The following is a 16,831-nucleotide window of genomic DNA, read 5'->3' on the forward strand; positions in this document are numbered from 1 at the left end:
GCAACTTCATTCGGTAGGGTCAGGGATTCCAATAGATCACTGACTAACTGTCCATGTTGGATCTTAGTTCCATGGGACGTGAGAAAACCTCTTTCTTTCCACAGGCGTCCAAAGCTATGTGCTACGCCGAAGGCGTATTGGCTATCAGTAAACACATTCACTCTCTTTCCCTCAGCTAAAACACACGCTCTTGTCAATGCAATTAATTCTGCAGCCTGGGCAGAATTCTGACTCACTCTTGCGGTCTCCACAATTGTACTCAAGGTCGTAACTGCATACGCGGCCGTCACATCACCATTCTGTAATTTGAAACAAGACCCATCGACATATAAAGTGCCATCTGGATCTAGTAATGGAGTATCTTTTAAATCAATCCGACCTTTTGTCTCTTCCTCAGTTCTGAAACAACAGTCATGGGGCTCTGAATCACTCGACTCCTGAGTAGTCGGCAACAGCGTTGCTGGATTCAATATGCTGCATCGCTTAATCTGAATGTGGTTTGCCAAAAGCGTCAGCTCATAGCCTGATAGTCTAGCACTGGTGAGGTGCTGAGTTTTCGTTCGATTCATGAGTGTATCCACAGCATGTGGAACCATGACTACTAACATGTTGTTCATGACTAGTCCAGCAGACTGTCGAATAGACACTGCAGCTGCTGCTGTAGCTCTCAAACAACTTGGCAATGCTCTGGCTACCGGATCTAATGTAGATGAGAAATACGCACAAGGTCGCTGTTTGTCACCAAATTGTTGCGTCAAGACACTCAACGCACAACCCTCTCTTTCATGGACATATAGTGTAAACGGCTTACTGTAGTCAGGAGTACCCAACACAGGAGCTGAACACAGCGCATCACGTAAGTCAGAGAAGCTCTGTTGACATTCGTCAGACCATGGCAAAGGGCTCGGAACACCTTTTCCAGTCAGGGCTACCAATGGTTTTGCCATGAGAGAAAAATTTGGGATCCATTGCCTACAGTATGACGTAATACCCAAAAACGCACGCACTTCTCTCTGTGTGATTGGTACAGTCATCTGCGAAATTGCTTTGATTCTCTCTGGGGTCAACCTTCTTCCCTCCTTTGACAAAAGATGACCTAAGTAGGTCACTTCTTGGCAACAATATTGCAGTTTAGAAGGTGAAACCTTGTGATGTAAGTCTGACAAATGACGTAATAGAGAAATTGTAGCTGCTTTGCAAGTTTCCTTGTCATCAGCAGCCAGTAAAAGATCGTCTACGTACTGAATCAGAGCAACATCAGGAGGAAGTACAAGAGCATCTAATTGACTCTTCAATGCTTGGCTGTAAATTGAAGGGCTCTCACAATAACCTTGCGGAGCGCGTTTGAATCTGAAACTGCGACCTCCTAAGGAGAAACCAAAAATGTCTCTACTTTCCTCGGCTATCGGAATGCTGAAAAATGCATTTTTCAAATCGATCACTGTAAACCATGAGGCTGAGGCAGGAATCAACGTTAATAATGCAGTGATATCTGGTACCACAGGAAACTGTGGAATCACTATTTTGTTAACTTCTCTGAGGTCAATCACAAACCGGTAGATTGGAGGTTTGGAAGGGTCAGTACGTTTCAAAATTGGTAGAACAGGACTATTGCAGACATTTCCTCTAGTTTCCTCAATCACATCTTTCTGTATCAAGTCTTTCACAATCAGCAAGAGTGCACGTTCCCCTTCATTCGAAATCCGATACTGTGGGATTCGTGGGAATTTAACATTCGCTTTCAGACTTACCACATAAGGGGGAATTTCCAAGAGGCCTACATCGTTAGGACCAGTTGCCCAAAGAGTATCAGGGAGAGAACGCAGCTCCGGTGGGAGCATATCCATCGACATATACATTGGAGAGATTACTCTTTTGCCTAATGTGAGCTGTACTCCCGAAGGAGAACAGTACAGTGTCGCATGTAGGCGTTTCAACAGATCTAAACCAAGCAAATTCTCATTACAACCGGTTGTTAGAATAAGGGGTGCTTCTAGTTCACATGGCCCAACAGATATTGATAAAGGACTAGAAACAGGATTGTGAACAGGGGCACCTGAAAAACCTACTGAAGTGTTCGTTAAGCCAGACAAAGGTGTGCCAGGGAGTTTCGCATGCATAATTGAACTTTTTGCCGCACCAGTATCCAACAGAAACGGTTCGACCACGCCTGATGTAACTACTGCGACATAAGGTCCACTCTGATCAACTGGAACTGATACTACTCCCTCTCTTTGCCTGTGGCTGTCCTAGTACTCGCTTCTCTGAATCTCTTCATTATGATCATAATAATCTTCAACATGATACTGTGGAGATCTACCTGGTTGCGCAGATTGTGCATTTCGCTGATCGAAATAATTCGATTGGCGATCAGCCTGTGGTGTCATTGTACCACGTCCTCTACCCCTAGGAGTTTGCATAAACCCAACATTACCTCTCTGAGCTGGGACACCACTAGTCTGTGCGTGCAGTACTGGACACTCATTCTTATAATGACCCTCCTTTTTACAATAGGCACACTGATTCCATGCTAACTGTTGTCGGGAAAAACCATAATTAAATCTTTGGGACGTCCCTTGCTGGAATTGTGGCTGCTGCTGAAACTGGGGTCGCTGCTGTGAATCTGACTGATTCGAGCGAGGCGGATATGCCTGTTGCAAAAGAACTTTAGTCTTTAAATCTTTTGTTTTCTTTTCTGACTTTTCCTTCTCTTCCTTCTCTCTATTCTCATAATACTGAGCAGTTGCAAGTATCTGTGCTGTCGTCGACACTGCCCATGCACTTTCAGAATCCTTTAACTTGTTACTAAGTTCAGGTAATAAATTAAACCCGAACTTGTCGACAAACAATCTCTGGCCTCCCTCAGTACTCATATCTTGTCCACTGTGGTCTACGAAGGTCTCTTCAAATCTAGTGAAAAAGTCAGAGACGCTTTCGTCCTTCTTTTGCTTGCATGCCGATAGTTTATCCCAATTAACTCATAACGCTGGCATCAGCGTTTTCATCAGATTAATTATTCTGCCAGGTAGGGCAGCAATCAGAGGTTCAGGTTTAGCACCGCCAACTTGTTGCGCATCTGCTGCTACAATAGCTGGCCAATCACCTCCTAAGGCGACTGGGTGGTTCTCTTGCCGAATCTTGGCCCATATAGGCTGTGGCACTACATTACCAAATAACATTTCAATGTCTGCCAAATTCATGACGCACGCCTGAACTGTCTGCGTTAACTCTTTGTAATAACCAGCAGGATTTTTACGTGGGTCTGGCAACGCTTGTTTTACTGCTAATACTTCAGCCCGTTTCCAAGGGATGTGTATCCACACTCTCTGGAATTGTGCCGGGGCAGCTGCAATACCATTAGCCGCATCAGCTTGGACTGCATCACGCCATATCGGTGGAACTTCCCTCATCGGATATTGACCTCGTTTTTTCCTAGTAGGAATCGGTGAACCATCACGGTCCCTTGTCGCTCGAAGAGGGGAATCATCCCTATAAGCTAAAATCAGTTCTATCGCTCCCCTTACTCCTGAACCTATCACCATTCCTGCGGCGAACTTCTGTTGAATATTTATCAGATCAGAGGGGACGGAATCTAAGTCATCATCTTCCCATTCTTCACGCACAAGAGAACACATCACGTCAAAAACATAACGTTGAGTTGGTTCATTCCATTGCATAAAAGTATCTAACACTCTTTGTGCATCATACTTCACAGCTTTCGACATCCACCTAAGAGCTGTTGAATCTAACATGTCTCGTTCCTGAGGACCAGGAAGCTGGCTACGTCTCTGTATAGAGTCAGAAACGGGGGTCCCAATTAAAGACCTGTATAGAGGAGTTAAGATATTAGTTACAGAGTCGGTTATTTTCCGACGAACGGAAAGCGGAGTCAGAATGTTCATAGGGTTCGGGGATAGGGCAGCTGGAGCAGATGAAATAGTAAGGGTGGGAGTAGCAGGTAAAGCAGTTTGCGTAACGACACGCAATGGCGGAGCAGTCGACCCAGGAAGAGGGGGTGCCAAAGGAACATTAACTACGGGAAGGACAGGAGCTGGAATCAAAGGAAGTGGAGCAACTATTCCAGGCTGACCAGCAGCTGGCTGCACAATAGGTAGTAACTGTGGTACTGTAATACCCTGTGCATACGGTGGAGGTGAATTCAATAGGTAAGACAACAGAGGATCCTTTTCATGATCCTCCATCGGCTTAGTAGGACAAGATGGCAATACAGGGTAACATTTATCAATTGCCAAATTATATTTTCTATTCGCCATCTCCATTGCTTTCTCAGTCTCGTTGACATGCAGCTGCCTAGCAGACTCCATTAAAGTCAACCCTTTCTCTTTCTGTTCTTTCTTCGTCTTCCTAATTTCTCTCTGTTTGGCTTCTTTACGCCATACGCGAAAAGAATCAAACATTGCCGGCCGGGCTTTTCTCTTAAACAACTTCATTTCTAGATTGTCTAGTATTTCGGTTTCGAAGCTACCATGCGGTGGCCAACTAAGGACACCATCTTTTCTGGTGTAACAGACCCATACTTCATTATACGTAATAGGACCCACACCATGTTTACAATAGAGCTCATATGTAGGAGTTCCAATCGGAGGAACCGAACACGAATCCTCCAACCGGGAATCCCCGTTGCAACGTAACCAGGACAGGAAACAATTACTACTGGTAGTCATGACAAACAAAGACAAATTCCAACCAAAATGCGCAAAGAACTAAGGCCTACCAAAATGAACTATTACCAAAACAAAGATTATCTAAACAAGAGCAACCAATGATAATCTACGAATTAAACCAGAGCAACAAAGAACAACCAAACTGAGCGTAACCCACTTAATACTTAACTGAAATGTGGAAGACGTCACCAAGGAGAACCCGTCTACGTCTCGCCGTACTAAGGTCTGCACCTCGGGTCCAAGACAGGGCGACAGTCAGGGCAGCGGTCCTCTGTAGCCGTCTGGGAACGGGAACCCTCGTGGAAGAGATCGTCGGGCCACTTTTACGACATGCAGGGATCGATGAAGCGGGGTACCTCCCTCCGGAATCTTCACACGAAACTTCTCGAACTTTTCAGGCTTTGGACCGGTACCGGATGACGTCGCCCCATGTTGGGCGCCAATTTGAGGTTCTGGACTTTTAAGAGTCCAGAGGTGTCAGGAAAACAACACCCAAAGACCCCTGAGTTCCTCCTGTCTCGGTGCACAAATAAACAGAGACACGGGCTTCTCGATGGTGGCGTCAAAGACCAAGGTTTATTTACTGCAGGGACACAGAAGTCATAGGAACCACACAGAGGCAGAATCTACGAGACTGTTCGAATTGCATTAAGTGGGTTGTTCCTTAAATACACGGAAAATGTCTTTAGGCAACATTACACAAATATTTCTCATGCCCAACCCGGTATCCCAAATAAACAGTAAATAGACATCAAACAATAATTAGTCGTAGGTTTTCGGTATTCGATCAAGTCCCCTTGTCAGTTTTCCATTCTTTACCCGATCCTCCCCATCATAAAAATCGTAACCTCCCCATTGTAAAAGTCCAGAAGGAGAGGAGCAGAGCCAGGTGCAAAGGATTGAAAAGTAGGATAAGAGGTGTTTATGGATCATAAACGGGCATGGCTACCGTCTTCGGCCTTTCAGTCAGGACAACGGACACGAGAACCAGTATAGCAGGACTGGCCTCAGGCAAGGGAGGCAGCTTGATTCTGCCTAGTCATGCAGCGTCAGCCTTTCTCGGGGCTCGAGCTTACGTGTCCTTAACAAGGTGACTCCGTTCGGGGTCATTGTCCGTTCATTGACTATGTGAGGGCAAGAAACAAAATGGATGCCGTAACTAAAATGGATGCCATGACTTTACAACAGAATGCCCTATTTCTCAGTGAATTCATGCTAGTTGCGTAGCGAAAACACTGTCATGTATGTAATGGATCATTTGCGGTTCATTGGTACCAAAATCGTGTCAGTACTACGATACCGATTTCACGGGTTCGAATCGCTACAGAACCTCATGGCGGGGCTCCTCACGATCCTCAGGCTGGACCCACGTCCTCTGAAGCCGCCTCACAGAGGGCACCATTTGAAGAAAGCAGGTCTTTGTCAGGCCCGGCGGCGCAGGGTACGCCTGAAATCTTCTGAGTTTGCCTTCCAAATTACAGAGACACGGAACACTCTGTTAGCATAGGAACTTCAATTTATTTAGCTGCAGCTAGGTACAGTTGTCCCAGAAGTACATCGTAAGTAGGTTCTTAGGAGACTGCCACTTCAATCTGTGGCTCACAATCTTTTGTAGCGCTGGAATCCCCTAAAGCAACACCCCCCTTCATGTGCAATAAAAATACAAATCATCCACGAGAACACATTCTTTGTACAAGATACTGAAGAATGGGCAATACAAATTCCTTCCCTAAGGTCGTGTTCTCTATCCGACCCGACAGGTCAGGTGGCTTAACCATTCCTTAGTTAAATTACTTTACGACAGAGCGTGTGTGCGTGCTGGAGATGATGATTCGTAAAACAGCTGTAGGGGCCGGAGAACGGTCACCAAGGGTCAATAGATGGTTATCTCGAGAATTGGTTGTTTCGAGCCGAGGTTCACGAGGTTCAGGATGGGCTTGGCTCATGAGAATAGGAGAGGTTGTGTAATATGTACAACAGCATAAAATACGAAAGAAACGCTATAGAGGTTTAAGGTGCCTGAGTGAGGGCAACAGCGCAATAATGCTACTAAAACGGGATGGGGACGAATTTGAATTTCCTCAACTCCCACAGCGTTTTGCTCTTGGGAGCGAACAGCGGCGCGCAGGGTGGCAGCTGCATTCCTCGTTCTATTTCCTTGTTTTGTTTGTTTGCAAGCAGGCGCATGGCTTTTGTGGTTTGCTTGGAAGGGGTCTGTGACCTCAACGCCAACACAAAAGCAGATATTTCCCGCTCATCTGAAGATGTTTCTGCAGGTTGGTCATAATATGCCCTTCTCGCTCCCCGTTTCTGGAACTGTACACTGCTGCTGCCTGTTTAGCAGAAATAAGAGACAATCACTTGTAACGCGATGCTTGCATAATTGCTCTTCCCGTGATTTATGCTACCTTTCATGACAGTTTCTTCAATTGGAAGAAAACATTTGATTTACAGCAGGTTTGTTTTTGTAAGCTCCAGGGCCTGGAAACTGTTATTATTTTCATAGGTTTTTTTTGCACGCCAGCCAATCCTGCCTAATTGAACCATCCCCTTCTTAATCTTGTAATCAGCCCAAAAATGTTAAAAAACAACGGATGAAGCTGATAATTGTGTTGCTATTGATTTTTCTGAAGCAATTTGCAGTTGTATGGCAAGCTGGGCGAGCTAGCATCGACCATTAGGATTCTTGATACAAAGTACAATACTGTCCGCGTTCTATCTCAGGTGTGTTCTTTTGGAAATAGGTGTTTGCAGGGCTATAAGTGAGCCGGGCACTGCCAGTGCTCAGCACCGACAGTTCTAACAAGTATTTGCAATGCAATAGGTCTTGCATTTATGCGAGTTTGACCTACTGGCATTGTAAATGAGAATGCTTTTATTTATGTTTTGGTTTTTAAAACATATATAAAAAGCATTGTCATTTACAATGACAATAGTTTAAACTCGCGTAAATGCGAGATCTAATGCATTGCAAATTTTTGTTTAAAAATACAACAGTGCAGTACAGAATACATTTCAAGTCAGATTCCTGTGTTTACTGCTATTAGTAATGCAGCTCAGAACAAGTACTAATTTAGTTTTCTAGATCTAAAATTATATGCCCACAATCTGGAGACATCAAAATTATCTTTCACAGAATGACCTGGTTTTGCAAGGGGGCACCTTTGTTTTTGATCCAGGGCTCTGCGACCTTCTAGGGAAACCTGCCAATCCCAGACGTTTCTGAAAACTAGACACCCAGGGGATTTGAGGGAGGTGTGACTTGCATGGATGCCCCAACGTTTTCTTTCCCAAAATCCATTGCAAACCTCAAATTTAGCTAAAGAAATCACACTTCCTTACATTTCTGTGTGGGAACATTGCGCTGGCATTTCCTACTACTCAGCGTTCCCCTCGGTCTCCCGATAATGATACCTTTCTTGTGTGGGTACCCAAAGTAGAGACAGCTTAAAAAGTATTAAAACAAACTGCCCTTATGGATCCAGTATGTTTCCCCCTCAATCTATACACGTTTTTGGCCCTTACCTGGTGCAGGCACATGGCCCACCCATATAAGTGAAGTATCATTTTTATTGGGAGACCAAGGGGAAAGCTGGGTGGTAGGCAATTTGTGCCAGCATGGAGAATGCACACAAACGTGATGAAAATATTATTTTTAGCTATATTTGCAGAGGATTCTGGGTAAGAAAACGGGGGGGGATTCACACAAGCCACACCTCCATGGGCTCCCCAGGGTGTCTAGTTTTCAGAAATGTCTGGGTTTGGAAGGTTTCCCTAAATGGGCGCTGTTAGAACTGGGGGCCTGTAGTTGGCAATGGTATACACCTTTGACCAAATAGGGACCATTGCTTCTAAGTCAGGGAAAGGGGATTACATTACTGGATAACCCCTGCTCACCCCCTTGGTAGCTTGGCACAAGCAGACAGGCTTATCTCAGAGGAAGTGTGTTAAGCATTTGTGAATATACACAGAAATACAGTGAAAACACTACAGATGGACAACACACAGGTTTTATAAAAATAAGTATTCTTTATATAGACTTAACACAAGACCACAAACGACAAAAATCCACAATGCTGTACTTAAAGTTGACTTAAAGATGGTAGAAGTAGCTAAATTCAAGTTGATGATAAATGCGACAAAGTTCTCACAAAAGTACCTGGATGCGTAACGCAAACCAAACAAAAGGTTTGCAGGAATGGAGATGTGTCGGTTCCTTGCCTCGGGGGAGACGATGCGTCGCGCCTCAATGCTTGCACAGAGTAGGGGATGCGTCTTGGTCCTTACCGGAGAGGAGGTAATGCGTAGATTCTCGTGATGCGTTGCGGTTGCGATGCGACAAGATGGCACTTCAATGCGGCGATCCGATGCGATAAGATGGCGCCCTTGATGCGACGACGTGAAGACGATGCGTGCACAGCCATGCGGCAAACTCTGTACTTTGGAGACGCGACAGGCCCTGCGACACGCTTCTCCCGTGATGCGACGGCGACCCTCCCGGTGGTGACCCGCTTCTCCGGTGATGCGGCGGCAAACAGCTGTGACAAAGACACGCTTTTAGGGAGATGCAGCGGCAAGCTTCTCCGGCGATGCGATGCCAACAGCTGCGGCGGCGACACGCTTCTTCCTCTTCAGTGGAAGCCACAAACCCCTGATACCTTTATAATCCGCAGGATGTTGGAAAAATAGGATGCAAATTTGGTGTGGATACCTTACAGGGACAAAAAGTTATGGGGGTGGCTAAGCGCGAACTGCCCCAAATAGGCAAAAAAAAGGCTTTGCACTGTGCGTGGGTAGTGGGGGCTAGCAGCGAAGGGGTTAAGAACCTTTGATCTGCAGATATTACACCTTACAAAATTCAATATTCCTGCAACTTTTAGAATAGTCTACCTTTCTCTATTGTCTGTATTTTGGTTTTTAAATGTCTCCGCAGAAATGTTGTATCATGCAGAATCCAAGGCTTAAAGCTAAGAACTAAGGATGTAGAACACTAACCCAGTGCCAGACTGTAAAGACTGGCATAGAACAAACCATAAGCACCATATGCTCAAAAGATTGACAAGGGGTGCGTTGCTCACTGGTTCTGGCAGTACTGCCAAAGTCCTTCCCAATGCAGGATGGTAAATGTACGCAAACACATCTTTTACTCACTGTAGAGCAGTTGCTTGCATGATAAAATGAAGCCCAGTTCTTAGTCACCCTTGATATGTTTCATACTTTGTTTTCTTCAGAATGGCAGGTCTTGGTGAGGAGCTGGTCAAGTCGTGCTGCTGCAGACATGTACTGTACTAGTGAGTGAATCTAGTGGTTTAACCTCTGGTCAAGGGAGCTCCTGGGCAAAAGTAATCCAAATGACTAGTATTGTTCCATGGAGTACCCACAGCACGGGGAAGCTCAAATACGCTGTTTATCCTGCAACGTCCATGCACAAAGCAAACAGTAACAAAGCAAAAGTATCTGAAAGCCCTGGATAGAAACTGTGAAAATGAATTTGCACAGCTTAAAAACATCTAAACACTGATAACCACTGACTTTTATACTGACAAATCCCCATCTGCAGTTCACATCAAATAGAAACTGAAAACAAGAAAGACTAAGTGTATTTCAGAGTTTCTTTCACTTTGTTATAAATGTGCAGTACAAGGCTTTCTGAATAACATTAGATCATAATTATAGTTTATTTATTATTGACATGCTTATTTTTTTTTTTACAGATGAAAGAAATGCTTTAAGAATGGAAGATGGAAAGGACATAAGGCTATTCTTTTAAAGGCAAAGCTGGGCATTGAAACCTATTCCAAGAAGACCTGTTCATAATCAATAAAATATCTTAATCTACTCTCTCAAGCAGCGTGAAAAAAAATATTGGACTCAAAAAGACTTACCATAGAGACACTAGGGAATATAGAACTTTCTAAATGTACTAAAATCTCAAAGCAATTTATTTTATTATATAAGGAGCACATGAAGTCAGCATAGAAGAAAGACAATATCTATTTAATGTGAATTTGGTTCACATAATGGAATGACTATAAATATTCTCAATGTGATAAAACATTCAGGGCCACATGCTGTCTAAAGTTACACAAGGTTGCCCACACAAGACGGAGACCATATAAATATAAGGAATGTGGGCAGACCTTCAATGAAGAGTCTTGACACCAGGAAGAAGTTATATGAATGTACTGAATGTCAGAAGGCATTGCATGCAAAACGACACCTGCTGATAGATCAGGCAAGTCCTGCTGAGGAAAACATATTCATAACCATGGGAAACTTACAGCCACATCAGAATGTCCATACTGATGGGAAACCTTTTAAACTTACTCAATCTAATCCAGCGTTCATTACAAAGGCAGAACTAATACGACCGCAAAAAGTCCACATTGGGCAAAAATCATATGAATGTAGAGAATGTGACAAGGTGTTCATTGCAAAGGCAAACCTAATGCAACTTCTGAAAATCCACACTGGAGAGAAGCCTTATAAATGTACTGAATGTGAGAAGGCATTCCATAGAAAAGAGCTGTTGAAGCACCATCAGAGATTCCACACTGGAGAGAAACCCTTTCATTGTAGTGAATGTGACAGGTCATTCGTTGCAAAGACGAACCTAATGCAACATCTGAAAATCCACACTGGAGAGAAGCCATATAAGTGTACTGAATGTGACAAGGCATTCATTAGCAAACAGCTGTTAAACCAACATCAGAGATTCCACACTGGAGAGAAGCCATATAAATGTACTGAATGTGACAAGGCATTCAGAGGCACAAAGCAGTTAAAACAGCATCAGAGATTCCACACTGGAGAGAAACCCTTTTGTTGTAGTGAATGTGACAGGTCATTTGCTGCAAAGACCACTCTAAAGCAACATCTGAAAATCCACACTGGGGAGAAACCATTTAAATGTACAGAATGTGACAAGACATTTGTTGGAAAGACATCTCTAATGCGACATCTGAAAATGCATACTGAAGAGAAGCCATATAAATGTACTGAATGTGACAAGGCATTCGTTGAAAAGGAAACCCTAATGCGACATCTGAAAATCCACACTGGAGAGAAACCATATAAATGTACAGAATGTAACAAGCCATTCATTACAAAAAAAGAGTTAATGCGACATCATACAGTCCACACAGGGGAGAAACCACATAAATGTACTGAATGTAACAAGGCATTCTTTACAAAGGGAGAGCTAAATCAACATTATGCAGTCCACATTGGGGAGAAACCTTATTCATGTGCTGAATGTGACAAGGCATTTGTTACAAAAGCACTTTTAAAGCACCATCAGAAAATCCACACTGGAGAGAAACCCTACGGTTGTAGTGAATGTGAGAAGGCATTCATTACTAACGGAGAACTAATACGACATCAGAGAGTCCACACTGGAGAGAAACCATATGAATGCACGGAATGTGACAAGGCGTTCAATACCCGTGGATCCCTAATACGACATCAGAGAGTCCACACTGGAGAGAAACCATATGAATGCGCAGAATGTGACAAGGCGTTCAATGCCAGTGCATCCCTAATACGACATCAGAGATTGCACACTGGGGAGAAACCTTATAAATGCACTGAATGTGACGGGGCATTCTTTGCAGAAAGAGATCTCTTGCAACATCAGAAAATCCACACCGGGGAGAAACCATATATTTGTAGTGAATGTGACAAGGCATTCATTGCAAAATACTATCTCTTGCGACATCAGAAAATCCATACCGGGGAGAAACCCTATGGTTGTTGTGAATGTGAGAAGGCATTCTTTAAAAAAACCAATCTCTTGCGACATCAGAAATTCCACTCTGGAGAGAAACCATTTGGTTGTAGTGAATGTGAGAAGGCATTTATTACAAAAGCGGAATTAAAACAACATAAAAAAACTCACACTGGAGAGAAACCATATGATTGCGCTGACTGTGGAAAGGCATTCACTACAAAGCACACACTTATACTACATCAGAAGAGACACACCGGAGATAAACCATATGGTTGTAGTGAATGTGAGAAGGCATTTGTTACAAAACAGGGGTTAATGGTGCATCAGGAAACCCACACTGGGAAGAAATATCAATGCAATGAATGTGACAAGGCATTTTTTGCAAAGGGAACCCTAAGGCGACACCAGAAAGTCCACTCTGGAGAGATACCATATAAATGTACTGAATGTGACAAGGCATACACTCTAAAGCACCAGCTAAAACAACATCGGGAAATCCATGCTGGAAAGAAACCCTATGAATGTAGTGAGTGTGACAAAGCATTCTTTAGAAAACCGCACTTAATGGTACATCAGAAAACCCACACTGGAGAGAAACCATATGAATGCACTGAATGTGACAAAGTATACACTAGAAAACACCACTTGTTGGAACATCAGAAAACCCACACAGGGGAGAGACCATATGAATGCACTCAATGTGGCAAGGCATTTAGGAGAAAGGCACACCTAATGAAACATCAGAAAGTCCACATATGAAAGACACCATATAAATGTTCTGAATGTGAAAAGGCATTCGCTCTAAAGCAGAAGCTAGTACAACATCAGAAAACCCACACTGGAGAGAAATCATATGAATGCCTGAATGTGACAAGTGATTCACTCTAAAGCACATGCTAATACAACATTGGAAAATCCACCCTAGAGAGAAACCATATGGTTGTAGTGATTGTGAGAAGGGGTTTCTTTCAAAAGGACTGCCTAATGCTACTTCTGAAAGTCCACGCTAGGGAGAAACCATATGAATGCACTGAATGTGACAAGGCATTCGCTCTAAAGCACAGCCTAGTACAACATCTGAAAATTAACACTGGAGCGAAACCATATGGTTGTAGTGAATGTGAGAAGGGGTTTCTTTCAAATGACTGCCTAATGCTACATCTGAAAGTCCACGCTGGGGAGAAACAATATAAATACACTTGATGTGACAAGGCATTTGTTGCAAAGAACATCCTAATGCAGCATCAGAAAGTCCACACTGGAGAATGACCGTATGAATTTTCCGATTAGGACGAGCCATACATTTTAAAGCACCTATTAGTTCTATATCAGACAATCCACACCGGGAAGTAACCGAATGCTTGTAATTGGTTTGACAAGGCATTCATTAGAAAAAACACTTACTGCAACATCGGAGAACCCACGCAGAAGACAGACCATGTGAATTCACACTGGGGCAAATTATATTAATCTACTCAATCCAACACGGCATTTGTTGAAAAGTGATCAGAATGAGACAATGCATTCATAACAAAGAGAGATCCAATGTGCCGTTGAAAGTAGAATGTGACAAGTCATTTATTCACAAAAAGGAAGACCGTTTTTCACATCTGAGATTTTCCACCGGGAGAAGCCACATCAGTGTACTGAATGTGATGAGGCATACACTACAAAGACTGGACTACTATATCATTTGGAATCTGACAATGGTGAGAACCCAGATTTACTCAATGTGAAAAGAAGTTCATCACAAACTCATCACTAAATAAACATTTGAATCTGTATACGAGGAAGGAACCATATGAACGCACTGAATGTGACAAGGCAATTAGTAGAAAAAATAAGCAGATAGCCCACACTGGAGAGATACCATATGAATGTTTGAAATGTGATAAAGATTTAATTACATTACAAAAAGAAACATACTGGTACACCAGAATGTCCAAACCACAGAGAAACAATATGAATGTTATTGAATGTGACAAGATTCCGAGAGTCCACACTCGTTACAAAACATGAATTTTCAGATAGTGACAAGACATTCATTAGGTAGGAATATAAAATGTAACATGAAAGTTCACACCTGATCGAAACCACAAGAATGAACTGAATGTAAGAAAGTAATTAATACAAATTGCACTCTAGTGGGTTACCTCATATCACACAATGTATGAAGGGTAGGGTGACCAAATTACTGAAACCAAAAACTGAGACATGCCACAAACATATGAGTAGAGAGAACAGTTTTGCAGTTACCAACAAGGACAGACTGGCTTAATGGACAGCACTTGTCAGGATAGAAATAAAAGAAATTAGGTTATATTGGGAATTAAATGCAGCCTTTATACTCTGTATTATATGTTATTCAAATTGCTATCTGTTTGAGCCTTCTAACTGATTCTGCACTGGGGCAGAGAAACATTTATTCATTTAACCCCCTGAAACCAGAACATACTACATTTTCAAAATCTGTGGGGACAGATGGTTAAAGAACAGGACTTTCTCAGCAAATATGGAACATCTGGTCAGCCTGTGTGGTGTTAGAACAAGAGTAAGCTTTCCTCTTCAGCATGTATTTGTTCTTCTGTACTTGACTTACTTGAAGTTGAACTGCCCCATTAAATTGTGTTATTTGTTTTTGTTCAGTGGCAGGCATCACATAGACTGAAAAAAGGTTGTGTTAAGCCCCTGTAAAAAAAAAAAAAAAATCATGGAAAACTGATCCCATAAATTAAGAACATCTCTAAATTTATTTTCCATTAATCCAGTGTTCCAATCATGGCACACACATGTTGCTGTCCATGTGCGCAAGGTGTTATGAAGAGTGTGAAAGTAGTTGAAGCCACACATAATATAGGTCTTGAATCCTCAATTTGAGATAAACTACATTCCCGAAGATCAAAGGATCAATAAGACACCACTGACCCATCTTCTGGTCATGTGTAATTGTTCCATGATTGAAGATGAGTTTCACGAGGTTCCACTTGACAAAGTAGTACAATAAAATGATTTTCCACTTTGTGTCTGACTGTGATTAAGGCAGACGTTCTTCTAGTGCTTCTCGGTCGTATGAATCCCTGTGATGCATAATGTGCAAAGAGGTTCTTCTGCCCACTGTCCATCAGGGTTCTATCCTCCACCTGTGCTCCAAGGCCCTAACATTCACCTGTAAATAGTGGTTTCAACCCTCACCTGTACACAAGGATTTTAGCTTCCACTTATGGTTTTATCCTCCACCTATGCCAAGGGGTTCCAGAGTTTCCACTTTCCACCTGTGCTTGGGGGCTTAATCTGCACCTTTGCATGGGGTTGTAATCTCCAGCTCTTCATAGTGGTTATAGCTGCCAACTATGCACAGGAGGTCTAGCTCCTACCTGTTCATGTGGGCGCTAGCTCTTTTTCTACACGGGCACCAACTTCCACCTGTGCTCAGAGGCTCCACCCTTGACTGTATAGTTGCTTTATTTGCTCTGCCCATTTACTTTTTTGGTTAAACTCCCCAAAATCTTAATAAAACCTTATTAATGGAAAACACTTATTGGCAATTTTAAAGACCTAGTACAGGAGTTGAGGCAACTATGAAGTTGAGTGTGCATGAAGAAGCCAGTGCAATCAACAATTAATATATACGTATCAGTGTACATGCAATGATACTCTCCTACAGGTGAGGCAGTCGTGATTACTGACGCCGTAGGAACGTTCATCAGGCACTCAGAACGATCAGGCAAGAGGAAAGTGAACATCTAGCCCCTATAATTTTCCCAGATATTGCACACCTTCTCAAATTCCATAGTATAGTTTGACCAGCCAGAGGATCTGATCTAGCAGTGCAGTTTGATCCATAACAAATTGAACTCGTAATGAAGGGGTATTACTTTGCAGGTGACCTCCAGGTTGCAGAATATCTGAGTGCCTAGAGGAGTGAAGAACTGAGATGCCTGGACAACCCGAGATTTATTCTTTCTATATCTGCCTATGCTTTGGCGCTTCACTCTATCAGCTCAGATTCTCTGTCAGCATACATGACGTCCAGTGTATAGCGCTCTGAAAATTTTGATCTGAAATCACGTTTGTTTATGACATTGATTCTTGGAAACCCACAAGCCATTTGTTTTCACTTTTCTAAATGTGTATTTTCTTAGAAGATTATTATGTTTTTTGTATTGAAGTTTATCAACCAATGCCCTGTATCTTTCAGGGGTGACTGTGTCCTTAGAAGCAGAAATAAGCTAAATAACGAGGTGCAGTAACTAATCAACTACTTCCGCCTGAGCTGGTCTTAAATATAAGTGCCTTGATCTCAAAGTTCACAGAGTAATTTCTGTTAATAGTTGCCTGAGCAGACCTCAGCACTATATTGCTGGAATAACCAGAACAAAGCACACCAAATGCAGCACAGTACTGTCTTCTAGTGGCG

At 42.8% G+C, this 16,831-nt stretch overlaps 1 protein-coding gene across 1 annotated transcript in view; it reads left to right on the plus strand.

Moving 5' to 3' along the window:
• LOC146822408 (uncharacterized) overlaps positions 1-15,435 on the plus strand; it is a 119,733-nt gene extending 104,298 nt beyond the window's left edge. The window contains exon 2 of the mRNA XM_085613492.1: positions 10,400-15,435. Coding sequence (XP_085469618.1) covers positions 10,831-13,173 — 2,343 coding nt within the window. The 5' untranslated portion in view covers positions 10,400-10,830 and the 3' untranslated portion in view covers positions 13,174-15,435. The remainder of the gene's footprint in view (positions 1-10,399) is intronic.
• Positions 15,436-16,831: the final 1,396 nt, after the last annotated feature.

This window comes from Triturus cristatus, chromosome 6 (genome assembly GCF_964204655.1).
Source record: "Triturus cristatus chromosome 6, aTriCri1.1, whole genome shotgun sequence".
Taxonomy (NCBI): domain Eukaryota; kingdom Metazoa; phylum Chordata; class Amphibia; order Caudata; family Salamandridae; genus Triturus; species Triturus cristatus.